Below are 18,159 nucleotides of genomic sequence, written 5' to 3' on the forward strand. Positions count from 1 at the left end.
TGTGCTTGGGGCTGCAGGTACCAGGTTTCGGTGGTGCGGGGGCACGTCGGGCCATTCTACGAGGCCGGGTCCAACACTGCAGATTCAAGGGGTTTTCAAATCAATGTTTTTGATTTGGTGTTAGAACTGTAGGAAGCGGTATTGGCAGATTGGCAGGATTCTGCTGAAGGTCCCTCAATCTCCCCAGAAAGACAGCACCATTGTTGTTTATATTTATGGGGTTGTCCAACTTGGGGAAAATTGGGGTATGGGCAGGAATGGGGAAAAAAGAAATTGCCATCATCGAAGGTCAGAAGATATAACACCGCCAGCTGTGCTGTCTTACAGAAAATGATGCAGGTCATTGCAGTGTGTTCATTTATTGTTATAAGTTAATACAAACCATCATAATTATTTTACCAAATACAGCTTATCCAGTCATTTTCACGCACAAACGGCTCTTTATAAGAACTCAGTTGAAAGGTACGGGCCCTTAGAAGGAAATAAAACAGCAACTCATAGGATGCCAAATGATGTTTATTAATTTGTATTGTTATAAAACCATGTGAACGTTTAAGAAATGGACAAACTAGGGAATTAATTATGAAGTATTTTATTTAAAACAGTTTTTTAATTTTGCATTACTTGTAAAATATTGTGACGGTTTTTATTAACTTATAACAATAAATGAATACACAGATCATTGCTGTGCTTTTGTAGGTCTCCACTTTTCATGTCTTTTAAGCTGAAAATATTATAAAGAAGCCAAATTTATTTTGATGATTTTCCAGCTGCTCAAATCGTCTGTCGATGCGCACAATGGCTGTATCAACAAGAGCATTACAACACTGGATGCAAAATTGCTCTTTTCGGTCTATTATTGGCTCGTCAGCTCCCTCATATCCAAATATTTTCTTTTTCTTAGATATCCTTCCATCACATTTGAATTCTTTTCATCTGCAAGTTCATTTGCTGATATCAATGCAGCTGTAAATCCTTCATGGCGATACTTTGTTCAGAATGCGAGTAGTTCCTGGGCGTGTTTCACAGCTACATCAAGCTGCATGCTCTCACTCTGCATCCAGCTGCATGTTCTCACTCTGCATCAAGCTGCATGCTCTCACTCTGCATCCAGCTGCATGCTCTCACTCTGCATCAAGCTGCATGCTCTCTGCATCAAGCTGCATGCTCTCACTCTGCATCAAGCTGCATGCTCTCACTCTGCATCAAGCTGCATGCTCTCACTCTGCATCCAGCTGCATGCTCTCACTCTGCATCAAGCTGCATGCTCTCACTCTGCATCCAGCTGCATGCTCTCACTCTGCATCAAGCTGCATGCTCTCACTCTGCATCCAGCTGCATGCTCTCACTCTGCATCAAGCTGCATGCTCTCACTCTGCATCCAGCTGCATGCTCTCACTCTGCATCAAGCTGCATGCTCTCACTCTGCATCCAGCTGCATGTTCTCACTCTGCATCAAGCTGCATGCTCTCACTCTGCATCCAGCTGCATGTTCTCACTCTGCATCAAGCTGCATGCTCTCACTCTGCATCCAGCTGCATGCTCTCACTCTGCATCAAGCTGCATGCTCTCTGCATCAAGCTGCACGCTCTCACTCTGCATCCAGCTGCACGCTCTCACTCTGCATCCAGCTGCACGCTCTCACTCTGCATCCAGCTGCATGCTCTCACTCTGCATCAAGCTGCATGCTCTCACTCTGCATCCAGCTGCATGCTCTCACTCTGCATCAAGCTGCATGCTCTCACTCTGCATCCAGCTGCATGCTCTCACTCTGCATCAAGCTGCATGCTCTCACTCTGCATCAGTTTACTGACTGTGTTGATTCTCATTAAAGTATCATCCCATAGGACCAAACATAGGAGGAACTCATATGATTCAAGCTCTGATGCTAGTGATGTTGCTTCCCTTCTTTTTTTCACATCTTTATCCATTTCAGACACCTGCAGAAGCGCTTCATGGATTAGACTCATCTGAAATCGGACAGCTTTGACGCTTTCCAGACGGCATTCCCACTGAGCAGCAGAGAGGCTTTTGAGGGAAAGGGTCACTCTAATTTCAGTTCATACATTCCACCTTTTTGTCGATGCAGAGAACAATGAGTAAAGTCACTGAATAATACCAAAGAAGTTGGCAGGATATGTAGATGAAGCTGCAGCATCTCCCAAGACCAGGTTCCAATTGTGACTGGCCACAGTGTAAAAAAAGCCAGTCTGTTCTCTTTTAAGATTCGAGCTTGCGCGCCACTGAACTGTCCACGCATATTTGCACCATTGCCATAACCCTGCCCATGACAATCCGCAAGGGGACGTTTCAGTGCCTCCAGCTTGTGCCACAATGCACCAGTAAAAGCCTGTCCTGTTTGCTCTTCCAGGGGAATGAATCCAATCAAATGTTCCTCAATAGTCACACATCCATTTGTAGAACTGACAAATCTCACAATCAACGTCATCTGTTCGGTATGACTCGAATCAGGAGTACACTCAAGGAGCACTGAGTTATATCTGGCGTTTCAAACACCTGTAGGATTGTTTTGAGAACCATCTTGGACATCAGCTCAATCCATTCATTCTGACTGTGTTTGTCAAGACAATGTGTATGAATCTCGTTTGCGGTAACTCTGAGAACATGTTCCATCATAACTGACTCATATGTGCCTAAAGGCTGTAGAAGCCCTAAGAAGTGGTCATTGCGGGGTGGATTCAGCGGGTCAATACTGCAACGGAATGCTCACCTATGTTCTTCTGGTACTGTGTAATCGCTAGGAGCCTCTCCAAGACATTTCGCCAATGCATCCTCTCCTGCTCGATTTGAGGAAGGTTTTGCTTATCAATAGTGCATTCCTTCTGCAGTCGAAGTCCAAGCTCCTTCCACTCCCTAATATTTTTTAGGTGCCCTTGAGAATTTAAATGTTCATTTTAAACGCTGTCCAACATGGCACAAGTCAGACAAACCGCTGCTCACAATCTGAGTGTTAGTGAAAGAAGTGGTAAATAATTTGCAGCAGAAACAAAATCCAGCATTTCTGTACGCCGAATACGCTAGCCACTGCCCGGTAAGTTGCTGACCGTTACTCATTTCCCTTTTGAAATAAGTAGGATTGAAGGATTGATTTATGTCCAGCCTGGGTAGGTCCTCTTTCTACGCGGTAGCAACGTATGTTATCATCTTGAGTAGTAGGCGATTTCCCTGGGTCATCATCAATGTGGTAGAACAAGCTTTCAGCAGTTTCACTCGTAGTTTCATCGCTATCAGTCTCTGCGACTTTTACAATGTCCAGCTGCTGGCCATACTGGTTTTTCACCCATGATCACAATATTCAGATGGTATATTAATTGTGACCTTAATTTGCTGTTGCCCTTCCGGGTTTCTCTGTACCCCTCCTTGGAGCTTGGAAGTGTCACTGGGTTTTTCTTGCTGCTGGTCCTCCGGTTCCTGTTCTGGCAGCTGTGACCTGCTGCTCACGCTCCTGCTCCGTTCCTCGCACTTGGAGACTCTACTGGCTGTGGTGGTGGTGATGTGTTTATGATCTTGACCCACGGTGCTCTTCACCACTTTATTGTGGTACTGAATGAGTACACGAGCAGCAGTTGATGCTCGGGGCTGGTCCTGGGGGTTCTCTGGCTCCTGATTCTGGAACTGGAAGGCTCCTGTGTTGGGGTTATTTTCCTTCTCGTTGTGCATCCTTCTTCTCATAAACTTAAGTAACGCTTCCCGATGACTTTTACCTTCTTCAATCTGTTCCTGCTTCCTTTTCCTCTTGAATGCACCAGAAGCCTATTTCCATCTTATGTCGCGGTCATGGCTAGCTTGATCCTGCAAAAGAGTAACATTTTATATACAGAAATGAGAACCGACAGTATGTGAAGGTTTTTCAAATATCAATATACCTATCACGAAAAAAAGAAAAGGATTGGATTCGATTTCAATGGCAAACAAAAGCTTGAAAAGTTAATCTTTTATCTGATATCCTGTCCCCTACTACTTACCAATAAATGTTATTTACCTAGCTCAAATTAAAACATACTTGAGCTCGCCTTTCAGATGGTGACTCTACTTCATGATCTACACAAAAGAAAGAAGAAAGAAAAAACTGAACAATAAGGAGGCTACAGTTTGAGGGAGGTCCCTCAACATACGTAAGGACTTCTACGCCATTCTATACTCGATCTGCAGGCACTTACTGCAATATCAGTGATATAGGGGTAATCTGCAAGTGACCGGATCCGCTGTGAGAGAGATGGCCGACAATTAAGATCTAACTCTCTTTCCCTCGCTAATGTCCCTAGAATTAGGAAGGCCAGAACAGGCGGTCGCCTGTTCTCCTATAATGCTCCTAGACTGTGGAACGCCCTTCCTCTCTCCCTGAGGCAAGAACACAACCACCTCAGGTTCAGGAAACGTCTAAAAACCCTACTTTTCCCTTGAGCTCGTCTTCCTGACTTTTCCTTCCCTCAGTACCGTGGTCTTTGTTAGCGCCGGGATGCCCTAGGGTAGCTGCGCGCTCTAGAAAACCTAAAATCAAATCAAATCAAATCAATCAATCAATCGATGGCGCCTTCTCAGCAGGTAGAGTTTGACCTATATATAAGGTGAGTTCTACAGCAAACGAAAGAAACCAATGTAAATATTTACTGCAAGAAGGCGCCATTGTTCAATCTACTCAACCCCCATAGGTAGGATTCTAAACACCCTCTAAGCAGCCTCCGTGAGAACCTCGCTCTACCTATAGGATCAACTCCAGGGCTCTCAGTCAGGGCCTGTTATAATCACCCACCAACCACTTACAGCCACACAGACACCTGTAAGCACAATGGTTCAAAGTATGAACAATAAAATATTGATATGTAACATGGAAAAAATACCTAAAACCAAAAATCAGAAAGAAATGACTACTCCTAGGGAAGTAAAGTAAGCAAGACATGTGAAACATAAACAGGAGCAATCTCCTTGGCATGGCTGGCATGGGTTGCTGTGAAAGGGTTTACAGTCATTGTTGAGATATCGATCAATGTTTTGTCCAGTAATAGGTATATAAATACCGCACTATATAGACTTCTTTCAAAGTCAGATTACAGCTTGGCCAGAGACCCAGAGCGCCCTGCCTCACTGGAAGCAGCGACTCTGACTTTATACTGCTTAGCTTGCTTTGGATAAACCTTCCCTTCTCAAGAATGCCTCACCCTGCCTTGGGACTTGCAGCCATAATGTAGAGCTACGAGGCCCGCTCATGGGGTTTGCAGCGCTGACTCATGGCTGTGATGAGACTTAGTGTTGGGGGGCCCTCTCTTCTGGTCATGGCACCTATTATCCAAGGCTGCCATTGCCCAGGGAAGGGGGTCCTCCGTCTATTCTTTGCAGCGCTACATTATGGCTGTGAGCCAGACGGCAGAGAAAAACATTCATTGTAGGCAAGGCTGTAGTAAAGCACAGGAAACATCATAAACCGATGTATCCCGTTATCAAGCGGTGGTTCCCAGTCGCATTGCAGTCTACACCTTGAGAATGTGAAATAGCCGGAATCTAGGGGTAATCTGGATTATACAGAAAGACTACAAAGACAGGCCAAACAGAAGGAGTGCAGGTGGTAATAAAAAAGTGGAGAGTAGGAATCAGTACTGATGGTGCCTTTGTAACTCATACCTTCTCTCTTCCTCAACAGCGTGGAGGCGGTGTGGAGAAATGCATGGGGTCCGTGCTAAGCCCTCACTTTATTCTGACAGCAGCGCACTGCTTCAACATCGACGACCAGGCACATCTGATCAAGGTGGAAACAAATGATGGTAAGTGAAGCCATTTCAATGCCTGCCGTCTTTTTTCTATTCTTGGGTAAGGATTCATATGGTGAGAACCATGTTACAGAGCAGCAGATCGCAGTGCAGTAGAGGGTGTATATTGTAGTTGTGAAAGGGGCAGGTGAGAGTGGGGTCAAGAATGGAGGGGTGAAAAGGAAATGAGGCAAAAGGACTGGTTTAAAGATTGGTCCTATGTGATAGTACTTCTGCTAGGTCACTGATCTTGCTGAAAGATACCTCGCCCTGGTTCCTGCTTGTTGCATTCTGCTGCATTCATCTGACTTCGTCAGAAGCCCGCCGGACACACTACACGGGTCCCGCATCGCCGTGTCATCACCTGTGCCTGGAGTGAGGCTATCACGCTGTGGGCTGTGTTAAGTGCGGCAGGGCTGCGAGCAACAGAACAGGGACTCCATCTCCCAGGAGTCCCTGTGTGAACGATCTGCACCTGGACGCTCTCCCTGCTTGCCACGCCCCCCGACCGCCTCCACACCTTCATAAGTGACCTCGTTCACCGCTGCGCGGGAGCGCGCGGGAGCGTCCCGGGAGAAGCCCGGGACAAGGGCGGGGCAATCTGCGACTGGTAGAGACTGGACTGGGCCGTGCACTCTGCTCGTATTTGGTGAGGCACCGCCCCAACCTTTTGTCGGGTTACTGTATTTTATCTTACTGGTCTTGCTCTGTGATCTGGTTTGGTCGCTTATTTTGACCTCTATGTAAGTGTTGTTTTTTACTTTAAGTAGGATTACACTGTATTGGGGAATTCAATGTCTAAGCAAAGGGCGGTCTCGGTATCGAATACCATGGACAATTATTTAGTTCAGGTTGTTGCTAAAATAAATAGTGAGAGGAGGTCCTCCTTAGGTTTGGGTCCATTCTCTAAGTCTGCTCCGCCTGAATCTATACGGGCCGAACCTCCAGATCTCGATAACAGTGGTATCATCGAAGCAGCATGCGATCAAGCAGACGACCAAATTTTTGCTCAGAACACCTCTACGAATTATGTTGTCGGTAGTGAAGAGGAGGTTGAGTTAGAAATATTAGAGGAAAAAGCCGCGTCCCCAGTACCTGTCCCTCGAACTACTAGAGGAGGCAGAAAGGTTCAGCCTAAACGGGGTGGATTACGTTCGGCCAGGAAAAGGCCCGCCTCCCCACATAGTGATATTGATGTAGCGGACGAAAGTGGATTGATCGATGATGCGCGTGTGTCCCTAACAAATGAACAGCTTAAAAAGTTTATGTGCATGATTGACTCAAAGATTAAGGGTATCGTCAAGCCTCTGGTAGCTAAAATAGATAAGCTAACGGATGAAGTGACCAGATTAGGGGGGCTACTGAACAAAACTTTAGTTGAGGTAGAAAAAATGCCAGCTGAGGTAGTACAGAGAGTCGAGACCGAAATGGAGGTGTGGGAGGGAATTCATTGCCCAAGTGTCCTACTGCTCCCGAGATAAATGCAGGAGAAGACAAATCTGGGGGTGAGGTTCCCCCAGTAAGTTCTACTGCCCTGAATTCATTGAAAGGCTCGGTGGAACTTATTGTTGAGCCCTCCCCCTTAGTTTTGGTTTTAGCTAATGTTCCACCATTGACGTCTGGCCAGGTGGAATCCACATCTTCCCTGCTGACCAAAGCACTACACTGGTTAACTAATAACATGGTAATAACCCCCTGGGGTAAGCACCAGTTAGTGGATGAACTAGTCATGGAAAGAAGGGTGGATTGGATAGGAAGTGGTCCAAAAAGATTCAGGGGGGACTGTGTTGTGTTGAACTTTACTGACCCGGCAGTACTGACTAATATACTACCAAATTTACTACCCCCTCAGCGTAGATCAACCAATATCATTCCACTCACACTTGACTTCTTCTATCAAAGGAGGGGAAGTGGCCTTAATCCGAGCATTTTGAGGACAAAATGGAATTTGGTACAAAACAAACGGGGAAGGGCTACCCAAATTAATGAGTGGGGATTCAACATAGAAAATAGGTTCTCAGCTCTATCTAACCTGAACGATTGCGACTGACTTGTTGGGGGCAAGAGTGCAGTACCTTGTGAACCAACTGGCCCAAATTGTTCAAGTACCCTCACCAAGAAGAGCAATGTACGTTGCAAGAAGACATTGCCAGGTAGTGTGTCGGCTGAGCCTCAATTGTATACTGTTGCATCTATTGAACGCTGTACTTCTGAGACTGACCCGAAAGGTGAGGGTGACATTCTTGCCGCTGGGTTAGGAGGCCGAACAATTGTTGCAGTTTCAGAAGTGGGTAAGGCCATTTATCTTGACCCTGTTCCGAACGCCTCGGCTGGTCCTGCGGCTGAGGTGGGAAAATTAATGTCCTGGAACCTTGCTGGGCTGCGTTCTAAACTTGACTCTGGTGATTGGTTCAGCTTTGTTAACTCCTTTGATGTTTGTGTATTTCAGGAGACTTGGGCATGTGAACCCGTATTTGTGTTGGGATACTTGAATTTTTCTGTGCCCGCTCTAAAGGGCCCAAAGGGGAGACCAATGGGGGGTCCCACTATTTGGGTTCGGCAGTCCCTAAATCTATCAATTAAAGCTATGGAAACTAGTCATAGTGATATCTAGTTAATTAAAATGTCCACTGGCACTATAGGAAAACTTGATATTTATAATATCTACGCCAGAGGCAACAAGGGAGGCAGATCAGAGGTATTAATTGCCTTGGGTACCCTTCTTGACACGCATTCGCAAGACAATAATATTGTCATTGCAGGTGATTTTAATCGGACTTTTGAACCCCTAGTCGCTGGTGAAGACTCCCTTGGGGACGAAGAGGATTCTCATTGGGGCATCCCTAGGTTAGAGTTGGCCCCAGTTATATGCTGGACTGAGGATGTGGTCGGTCTGAACGCCTTGTGTTTTGAAAAGGGTTTAAGAGCCTTGAATGGTAGAACAAAATCCGATAAGCAAGGGGCTATGACATTTGACAATGGGCGGCACAAAAGCAGAATAGACTATGTATTCTGTAGTATGACCTTATGGCCTAGGGTCTGCGACATGGAGGTTGTTTGGAGAAGTGAGAGTGACCACAACCCCTTATGCGTGGAGCATGAATGGTGGCTAGCTGCCAATGGTCTCATAGGCCCTAATACTCTTGTACCACCCTTGGTTGTTCCGGCAAATGATATGCGGAGGTTAAGGTGGGAGAGGGTAGCAACCGATCAACAGGCCATTGATAAAATCAATTTTGAAACAGATAAAGCGATATTAGCTATGGAATCCGCTAATCCTTTTGTAGCTGGACTGGGTTGTGTGGTCAAAATTCATGACACTCTCTTTAGTATGATTAAAGATCAGTTTTTGAAGCCTGCCAAGCGTTACGGGGTGAGAGCCCGTAAAGGTGCAAAATGGTACAATGCTAACTGTAGAAATGCACGACTTGCTTTAGGTCGTGCCATCAAGAGGAGGGAGCCCGCGTCTATCCGGCTAGCCAGGAAGGATTATAAAGCTTGTATAGTGAAGGCTAAGAAAGACTGGGACGAGCACCACTGGACTGAACTAAAACGTGCTAGTGATAGAAAAGACTCTAGATCGTTTTGGACCATTGTCAAGTGGGGAGGTGAGGGAGTGGTGGACCCCCCTAATAACAATGTTCCCCAGGATGATTGGGTAAAATTCTTTAGCACCCAGTATGCTGAGACATGTCAGAATGCAAGAGTAGATAGTATTTGTCTACCGACTTCCCAAGATAATCTCTTCAGTTATAAAGAGATTATGATTGCATTAAGCTCAGTAAATAGTGGGCGCGCCCCAGGGCTAGATGGCGTACCTGCTGATATTTTTATAAGTGATAAGGAACGGTGGTGTAAATACATCTACCTACTTATTAATACTATTGCGAAAGGAGCAGAGGTTCCGAAATCTTGGAGGGGTGCTATAATCATCCCAGTGTATAAAAAGGGCGATCGATCAAAGCCTGGTAACTATAGACCGATTAGCCTCATTGATACCGTGCAAAAGATAGTACGGCGGGTGATAGTAAACAGGCTTCTTGACTGGGTTGATGATAATAATGCTCTGTCACCCTTTCAAGCAGGTTTTCGTACGGCTACAAGTACGATGGACCAGGTATTCCGGTTTCAACTACTGCAATGGAGGACTGTGGTGTTGGGGGGGGCAGCCTTTATGCGGCTTTCGTCGATTTACGGGCTGCCTTCGACCTGGTGCCACGGTCAAAGCTGTGGTCTGTTCTTAAGGATTTGGGGGTGCCAGAGGTGCTACTGTCACTGATAATGCGGCTTCATGAGTTAACTTTTGCTAAAATCCAGTGGGGTGGTCAGGGGATGGTCACAGCGGATTTCCCTGTTGAACGAGGTGTTCGACAAGGGTGCTCAATGGCACCAACCTTGTTTACTTTGTATATTAATGGTGTGGTCGCCCGTATGCTATCAGCGCAGGTGGACGCTCCCTCGCTTTCTGGTACAAAAATTCCCATTCTAATGTTTGCGGACGACACGCTCATTCTATCCAAGACCCCAAGTGGTCTGCAGCGTGCTCTGTCCATTTTTGGGGAACACGGTCTTGAGGTCAACGTGACCAAAACAAAACTCATGATTTTTAATCCCCATCCTAGTTTTAAATCAAATATTATCATGAGTGGTCGTCCTCTTGAGGTGGTGAACTCCTTTACGTATCTGGGTATTCTCATTGCTGACAATAGTAGGTGGTGCCAGCATATAGATATTGCTACCTTGAGGCATAAGCAATTATCAGGTGATATTAGCTCGGAACACAGAAAATCTTTGACGAAACTCGTTAAGCCTGCCTTGCAGGTTTACGAAGCGAAGGCGCTTGGGTCAGCTCTTTACGGGGCGGAGCTGTGGGGGTTCGAGAAGTTGAATACCCTACAAGCTTCGGAAAACAAGTTCTTCCGGGCAATCACAGGCACCCCGAAAAGTACTCCGCTGTTGCCTTTAAGGTACGATCTAGGTAGGAAACAAGTTTCCGATCTAGCTAGACTACGCCCAATTTTATACTGGAGAAGGCTCTGGACGACTCCCGAGCTTTCCCATTATACTGATGGTTTTGAAGACGTTATCAAAGCGGATTCATTCCATAAAATAGGGTGGCTCAAATCGCTGAAGGTAACATTGCTTGAATTAGGTTTAAGCTGGCTTTGGCTAGATCCAGCAGGAGCTATATTTCCTACCAAGAGTGTCTTGAAAAATATCTATTGGGACTACGTTGCCATTAGGAGTATGAGTAGCTTTAGCACAGGGTCCATGACAGTGGGATTCCTTGAGGCGAAATTGTATCCTGCCTTGGAACCCTACTAGGATATTATATCCAAACCAGGTGATAGAAAACTTCTCTTCCAGTTGAGGGCCGGTGCCCGCCCCCTAAGAAGTCTTGGCCATTTTCTATTTTCTTGTAAGGCCTATTGTGTGCCTAGACATGTATGGTTATCTCCAATGTGTAGGAACCTGGGGACTAATTGTAGTACTGTTGCCCTGCGAATTATATGTTCGAGAACTCTGTCTTGGATTTCAATTGCCACTGCTAAGTACATCGGATGGGCCTGGTCGATCAGGCAGAGACTGCTAGTCAATTGACTATTCTCTGCCTGAATAATTTCTCTGCACGTTTAGAGTTATGGCTTTTAGTTATCTGTGTTTTTCAACTAAGTACATTTTATTCTTGTATAAACTTTTATCTTACCTGCCAACCTTGTAATAGGTGAAATTATTGTAATTATTTTTATTACTTGAGACAACTGTGAATTGTTTGCTTTATTCCGACTGTCTAGTTTAATTGTTTTTTAATTGGTGTATGTTCTGCTTTTATGAGTGTTAACTCGAATAAAGCATTATTTGACTTGACTTGAGTACTTCTGCTATTTACTTTTTTGAATTGTTATTTTGGCCCACTTCATTTGTTCTTCATAGTATAGTGGGCCTGACCGATTTCCATGTTTTTATTTTACTTGTTTTAGGTTAAACATCTTGCACTTTATTGTAGGTGCCATTGCTTTCTTTGATTACTTTCTCACTATTCACTTGCTTCAATTTGATTTTCCAGATAGGAACATCTAGACTCCATTTAGTTTTTCGTTGGCCTCCCAGTTCTGTCATTTTGTTTTAGTGAAGCAGGACTGAGGGCATTATGTGCATGAAACCCTCAGATTGTTAAGAGCTGCTCTTTTGGGACTTCACCTGAGCACATAGCATTGTCTATACTTTCTAACAACTCTCCATCCACTTGTACACATTTGAAAATTCTTTCTACTCCTACTGTAACCTCCTGTGATTTTGCATTCAATCATACTAAATGTCAGGTCACTCCCTAAGCATACTCTGGATATAGCGGGATTTATCACAACTTTAAATTGTTTCGGATTTTTTTTAACAGAAACACAAATCAAAGATTCAATACTACCTGCTACTTATTGGTTGGTCATCAGTGTTTTCAAGAAAGTGCAGGAAGAGGGGGCCAGAATATTCATTGTGGTACCTTATTGGCCCAGGCTATGCTTGTATCCCTTTCTGTTCCTGACAGTGGCTCGTCCTCCATGAATATTTCCCATTTTCCATCTCCATTAATGTCTCACAGGAATGTTATTCTGGGGGTTTGGCTCCTGAAAGGCTAGCTGCAGGAGCCATGGGCTGTTGTTTGGGTCTGGTATAATGCATCCAGAATTCCCCAAGTCCAGAAACACTCATATGTCCTACGTATGGCCGAAGACCGTGTACAGTGGAGGTTTGATGCTTGCTGAGTGTTGGGTGGAGCATCAGGCCGAAGCCTGTGACAGAGATGTCATAAATATGTAATCAGTTATGTCACTTATAAGGCTATGAATTATGTAATTTATGAGGGTATAAGCAGTGCATGATGGGGTGCAAGCCATTGTTAGGTCACTACAATAGCTGGTCTATTTCAGTGGTTTTTGTTTTATTAACTTTCTCATTCCAACATCTAGCTATGTCACTTTAACCTTTGGTTTGAGTTCGGTGTATATATATATATATTATCTACTGGCGGTTGCCAGTAGATAGTTATAGTTAGGACTGTGTTTCCATAGGAAATACGCAACATTCTATTTGAAATAACTTTGGCGCCGGTTGACGAATCCTCACTAAATTTTCAAAATAGGTGGGGCGCTCCGCTCCGCTCCTACCCTGAAAGTCTCGGGGGGATTCGTCAAGCGGGGGCTGAGAAAAAAGGGGGGTCCCAAAAATGCGTTTTCCCCATGCAATTTTCCATAGGGACCTTTAGTCCAAGGTACAGCCCGAACGGCTGAACAGAATTACTTGAAATTTGGCAGAGAGGTAGTCCTCAGCTCAGGGATGTGCCTTTTGCAGGTCTGGTGTCAATCTGTTCAGTAGTTCCTGAGAAAATCAAAAGTAAAATCATATATATATGTGGGCGGAGCCTAACCACACATCTCATCTTGAGATCTGATTGGCTGTCAGCACTTCATCCAAGAAGTGTTGGCAGCCATCTTGGGACCAATATACATGATAGCACCTCATTAAAAAGCATTGCAGTTAATAGAAGGTTTTAAGACTTTAGTTACATTATAAATCATTTGTTGATGGTACCATACTTATTTTAGGAATTGTGGTATGTTCTAAGATGATTTCACAATGTGAAAAAGCCTTCTGCTGGGATATTATGATTGAGAGAAAAATATTCTCTCATGCTTTTCCCACAGAGGTTTGGAAGGTGATCTATAAGCTAAACTGAGAGCTTATTTTCTGTAAATTCACATTATCTTTCTCAGTCATGTGAGAATGAAGTCTGACATTCTCAGTAAAATATGTACATCCAACAAGGGCAGAGACTGTCAGTTGATTCCTTTGTGTTCTACTGCAGCTTCCCAGAGTGTTCCAAAGAACAACTAGAGCGCTAACAGTCCTACTTATGATAAACGTATGGCACACCTGAAGCCATCTTGCTTGGATTAAAGTGGTAACTCTTAAAACATTTAATTTAAAAAGGAACAAAATGAGGGGGTTCATTTTTCCATAAAAAGTATGATTAGTGCTGCAGAAAGAAAAATTAGGGAACATTTTGAGTGACTTCTCAAATCATCTTCTATTTCATTAAAACATTCTGACATGCAGACTGAAACATGCACTTTCAATACCAGCAGCAGTTTTCCCTGGTGAGCAGTAGCTTTACTACAGTGATCTAATGAGCAAAAAGAGTACTAACATTCTGAATTTATGGCAAATGTGTGACACATCTGAATGCCTTCTTGATGGAATCAAAGTAAAAAACTGAAAGTATTTCCTACTGAGGAGACTGCAGTAAATGATGAAATTAGGAAACTTCATAACAAATAAGTCTCCCAAGATGGCCACCAGAGACAAAAGAGCCCAAATGTAGCCCAAATATCACCCAGATGTAGCCCAAGTATAGCCCAATGACAGAATGTCCCAGAGTGTTCTTAAAAACAACTAGAGCGCTTACTGTCTTCATTATGACAAAAGTATGGCACACCTGAAGCCATCTTGATTGGAATAAACTGGTAACACTTAAAACATTTAATTTAAAAAGGAACACAATGAGGGGGGTCATTTTGCCATAGAAATTATGATTAATGCTGAAGAAAGAAAATGAGGGCACATTTTGAGTGACTTCTCAAATCCTCTTCTATTTCATTAAAAAATTCTGACATGCAGACTGAAACATGCAGTTTTAATACCAGGAGCAGACTTCCATGGTGAATAGTAGTTTTACTACAGTGATCTAATGGAGCAACTAGAGTGCTAACTTTCAGAATTTATGGCAAATGTGTGACATATCTGAATACCTTCATGATGGAATCAAAGTAAAAAACTGAAAGCATTTCCTACTGAGGAGACTGCAGTACATGAGGAAATGAGGAAACTTCATAACAAATAAATCTCCCAAGATGGCCACCGGAGACAAAAGAGCCCAAATGTAGCCCAAAATCACCCAGATGTAGCCCAAATATAGCCCAATGACAGAAGTGTGCAAAACACTTATTATTTTGTGTTTTTGCAGTTTGATAGAGTGCAGACTTGTCAGGTATTGGAGTGCTTTACATGAGCCTTGGTTACATCACACAAGAACAAATTAATTTTGGTTGTAGACATGGGGAGACTAAGTGATGTGACCAGAATCACAGAATGTCGAACTGAAGCAGAAACTCCAACCTGGTTCCCCAGTTGCAAAGTCTGCAGTTCTGGAAGTAACACCACATCCTCTCCCCTAAGTGCAACATTTAATCAAGTGGTCAACTGGATAAAAAAACATAAAGATAACAAATAATTTAAAAGTGCTTTGTCGCTATTTGAAAACTCAGAAAATATGTCCTTATTTTAGTCTTTTAGAGCACTAACCATAATTTTGATGCCAATAAGACCCTGTAATTTCTAAAGGAAATGCTCTAGGTATTACAGTTTTGATTACATCAAGATGACGTCAGGCGTTCCACACTTTTGTAATAAATATAGAATGTTAGCAATCTAGTTGTTCATTAGGATACTGTTGAGAGGCAGAGGCCAGGGGCACGGACTCGGAAAATTGAAGGCAGGTAGGAGGGTGCAAAGGCAACAATTTAACCACACTGAGCAGGCAGGAAGGGCCGTGGCAGCACAACAGACTATGGAGGGCAGTGGAAAGGGGGGCAGGGGCAACAAACCAACAATACAGGACTTGCAAGAGAGGCTGTGGCAATGTAATAGACCATTGTGGGCAGAAGGAAGAGGCAATGGTAGTACAACCATAAATGCAAACAGACCCGATTCAGCCAGGAAACGTCCAATGTTTTTAAGCTCAAATGGGCTTTATTTGATCTGTCTCCTTTCTACAATCTCCTCTTTTTCAATGTAACTCAAAGGGGAAAATCAATACCCCAGTTTTTTTTCAAAATCTCCCTCTTACCAAGTTCAAAATGTTCGCAAGTATGGTACATTGGATCATGGAAGGAAATGGGGTAGGGACATGGACTTGGATAACAGAGGACAGGAGGGACATGGAGAGGTGCACCAAACTGACCCTGCAGGGCAGGCATCCGGGTTTACAGCAGCACAATACACCACACAGGGCATGCGGGACGGGAGTGCAGCACAACAATCCATAGAAAGCAAGAGGGAGGGGACAGGACCATGCACATGGACAACAGAGAACAGAGGGGCAAGAGGCAATGGTAGCTAGCTGACCATAATGGACAGACAGGAGAGAAAGCTGCAGCATAACAGACCATAAAGGGCAGGAGGGACGGATCAGGGGCATTACAATGGAACAGACAAGCCAGGAGGGAGGGAGTAGGGGTCTGCACATGTAAGCAGAGGGCTGGGGGCAAGGGGGCAGGGCAGGAGCAGCAAGATAGCCATGGAGGTCAGGCAGGATGGGCACTAGAAGCAAGACACACCATGAAGAGCAACAGTGAGACTGTGATGGCATACACACAGACCATGGAGGGAAGGTGGGAGGGGGTCTGGGGCAGCTAACTGACCACACAGGGAAGGTGGGAGTGGCCATGGCAGCACAGAAGACCATGCATGGCAAGTGGGAGGGTTAGTGGCAGCACAATGGCTATGATGAGCAAGAAGGAGGGTGCAGGGGCATGCACAAAGGACGATGGAGGATAGAAGGGAGGGTCAGGACCTGTGCACAGACAAGAAAGTTCAGGGGAAGGGGCCTCACAACTGACCGCACGGGGCAGGCAGGAGGAGCAGTTGCAGCACAACAGACCAGGGAGGGCAGAAGGGTGTGGCAGTACAATGGACCATGTAGGACAGGAGGAAGAGGATAGGGGCATGGCATGTGGACAGGCAGGGTGGAGGTGGCAGGGACAGGTTACAGTCATCTGACAATGCTAGGCAGGTGGGATGGGAGTGGCAGCTCAACAGAACACTCAGAGTAGATAGGAGTGGCAGGTCCATGGAACATGGTGGGCAAAAAGGATGGAGCAGGGGCATGCACAAAGACATCGGAGGGCAGGGGGAAGGAGAATAGGGGCAGCAAGCTAAGCACAGAGTTTAAGCAGGAGGTCAATGATGGGGCATAGAATTGGGCAATGGAGGGCAGGAGGAGTGGACTGGTACATCATACTAAATTGAGGGCAGTGGCAGCACATCAGACCATGCATGGCAGGAGGGAGGAGGCTAGTCCATGGATTCACACAACAGAGGATAGGGAGGAGGGGGATGGGGCAGCAAGCTAACTCTTCAGAGAAGGCGGGTATTAGGAACTTTATTGTTTTTAAAATGTGTGTCTGTGCGAACTACTTAAAATATGAACAAGTATGCAGCATAATCTCACTTTTATTCAGGAGGAAGAGGACGTTTGTGACTTTGACTCCGGGCTCACTTGGCAGAAACACCCCCTGACCCTCCACCCCCTATCGCAAAATGTAATGCCTGTGAAAAGGGTAGGTGAACACAGTGTTATATAGAACATAGTCCTGAGAGCACGATTGAAAACTAGATATTGTGTATGGTATAAACTATGCACCAAAAAGTGTGATATAAGATGAACCGGGCGTGAAATATAATATGCAATACATTGTGCGCAATGACAGATTCATTGGAGAGCGCGAGATAGCACAGGCACTAGCGTGTGCTATGCGATATGCGCCTTGGAGTGTAATATGCACAGGGCAGTGTTGTGTAACCTAACTAGTCTCTAAAGTTGTAATATAAAATATGTGCTGGGGAGTGTAACGTTGCATATGCACTGTGACAAAGATATGGATCCCAGATTGTATATGTATGGCATAGCACTGTGCGTTATAACATAGGCATCGAGGAAGGCACGTTAGATGGGGCAATATAACCGTGCGAAGACAAGTGTGGCATGACATATTCACGGGGTGGTGTTACAGTGCACATGGGCTAGAGAGTGTCATAGCATATGCACTAGCTGGTGGAATACAACACAGAGGTGTGTGGCACTCAGCAGGCAATGGTGGGTGTAACACAGCATTGGGCTCTGCCAGGAGCGCGCTGTGACTCTCAAGTGATGTTCGTCCCCTTTCCAGAGTAAAATAAAAAGTATTACACATCCGGCAGTGAATGTGTGTTTTATTAACCGTGAGGGGGGTTTCTTGCATAGTTTTGGTCGAATTTTTGTCGAATCCCCTTTGAATGGCTTGGTGTGCATGTGTATTAAATGTGCCCGTCAATAGCTACCCATGTTTGTATAAATAAACGACAAGGGTGTCTACCGGGATTAGGCACGGTAGGGCATCAGACATGTCAGAGCTTCCCTAGTGGTGTAAATACATTCCACGTGGATTCATTGTATGCATAGTCGCCTTTTAATGAATATCACGCAAATCGTCATGGTGATAGGTACGTACGGTTTGTCCAGCATGTCCTAGGTGTGTCTATAAATATATATTTTTTAAAAATAATAAAAAACAGTGGCCGG

General features: G+C 44.8%; 1 protein-coding gene across 2 annotated transcripts in view; it reads left to right on the plus strand.

Moving 5' to 3' along the window:
• The window catches only part of LOC146835421 (complement factor B-like), a 687,940-nt gene that overhangs the window by 536,963 nt on the left and 132,818 nt on the right, over nucleotides 1-18,159 (plus strand). For both annotated transcript variants that reach the window (XM_085602982.1, XM_085602983.1), the window contains one exon: nucleotides 5,660-5,780. In XM_085602982.1, coding sequence (XP_085459108.1) covers nucleotides 5,660-5,780 — 121 coding nt within the window. The remainder of the gene's footprint in view (nucleotides 1-5,659; nucleotides 5,781-18,159) is intronic.

This window comes from Triturus cristatus, chromosome 4_2 (genome assembly GCF_964204655.1).
Source record: "Triturus cristatus chromosome 4_2, aTriCri1.1, whole genome shotgun sequence".
Classification (NCBI taxonomy): Eukaryota; Metazoa; Chordata; class Amphibia; order Caudata; family Salamandridae; genus Triturus; species Triturus cristatus.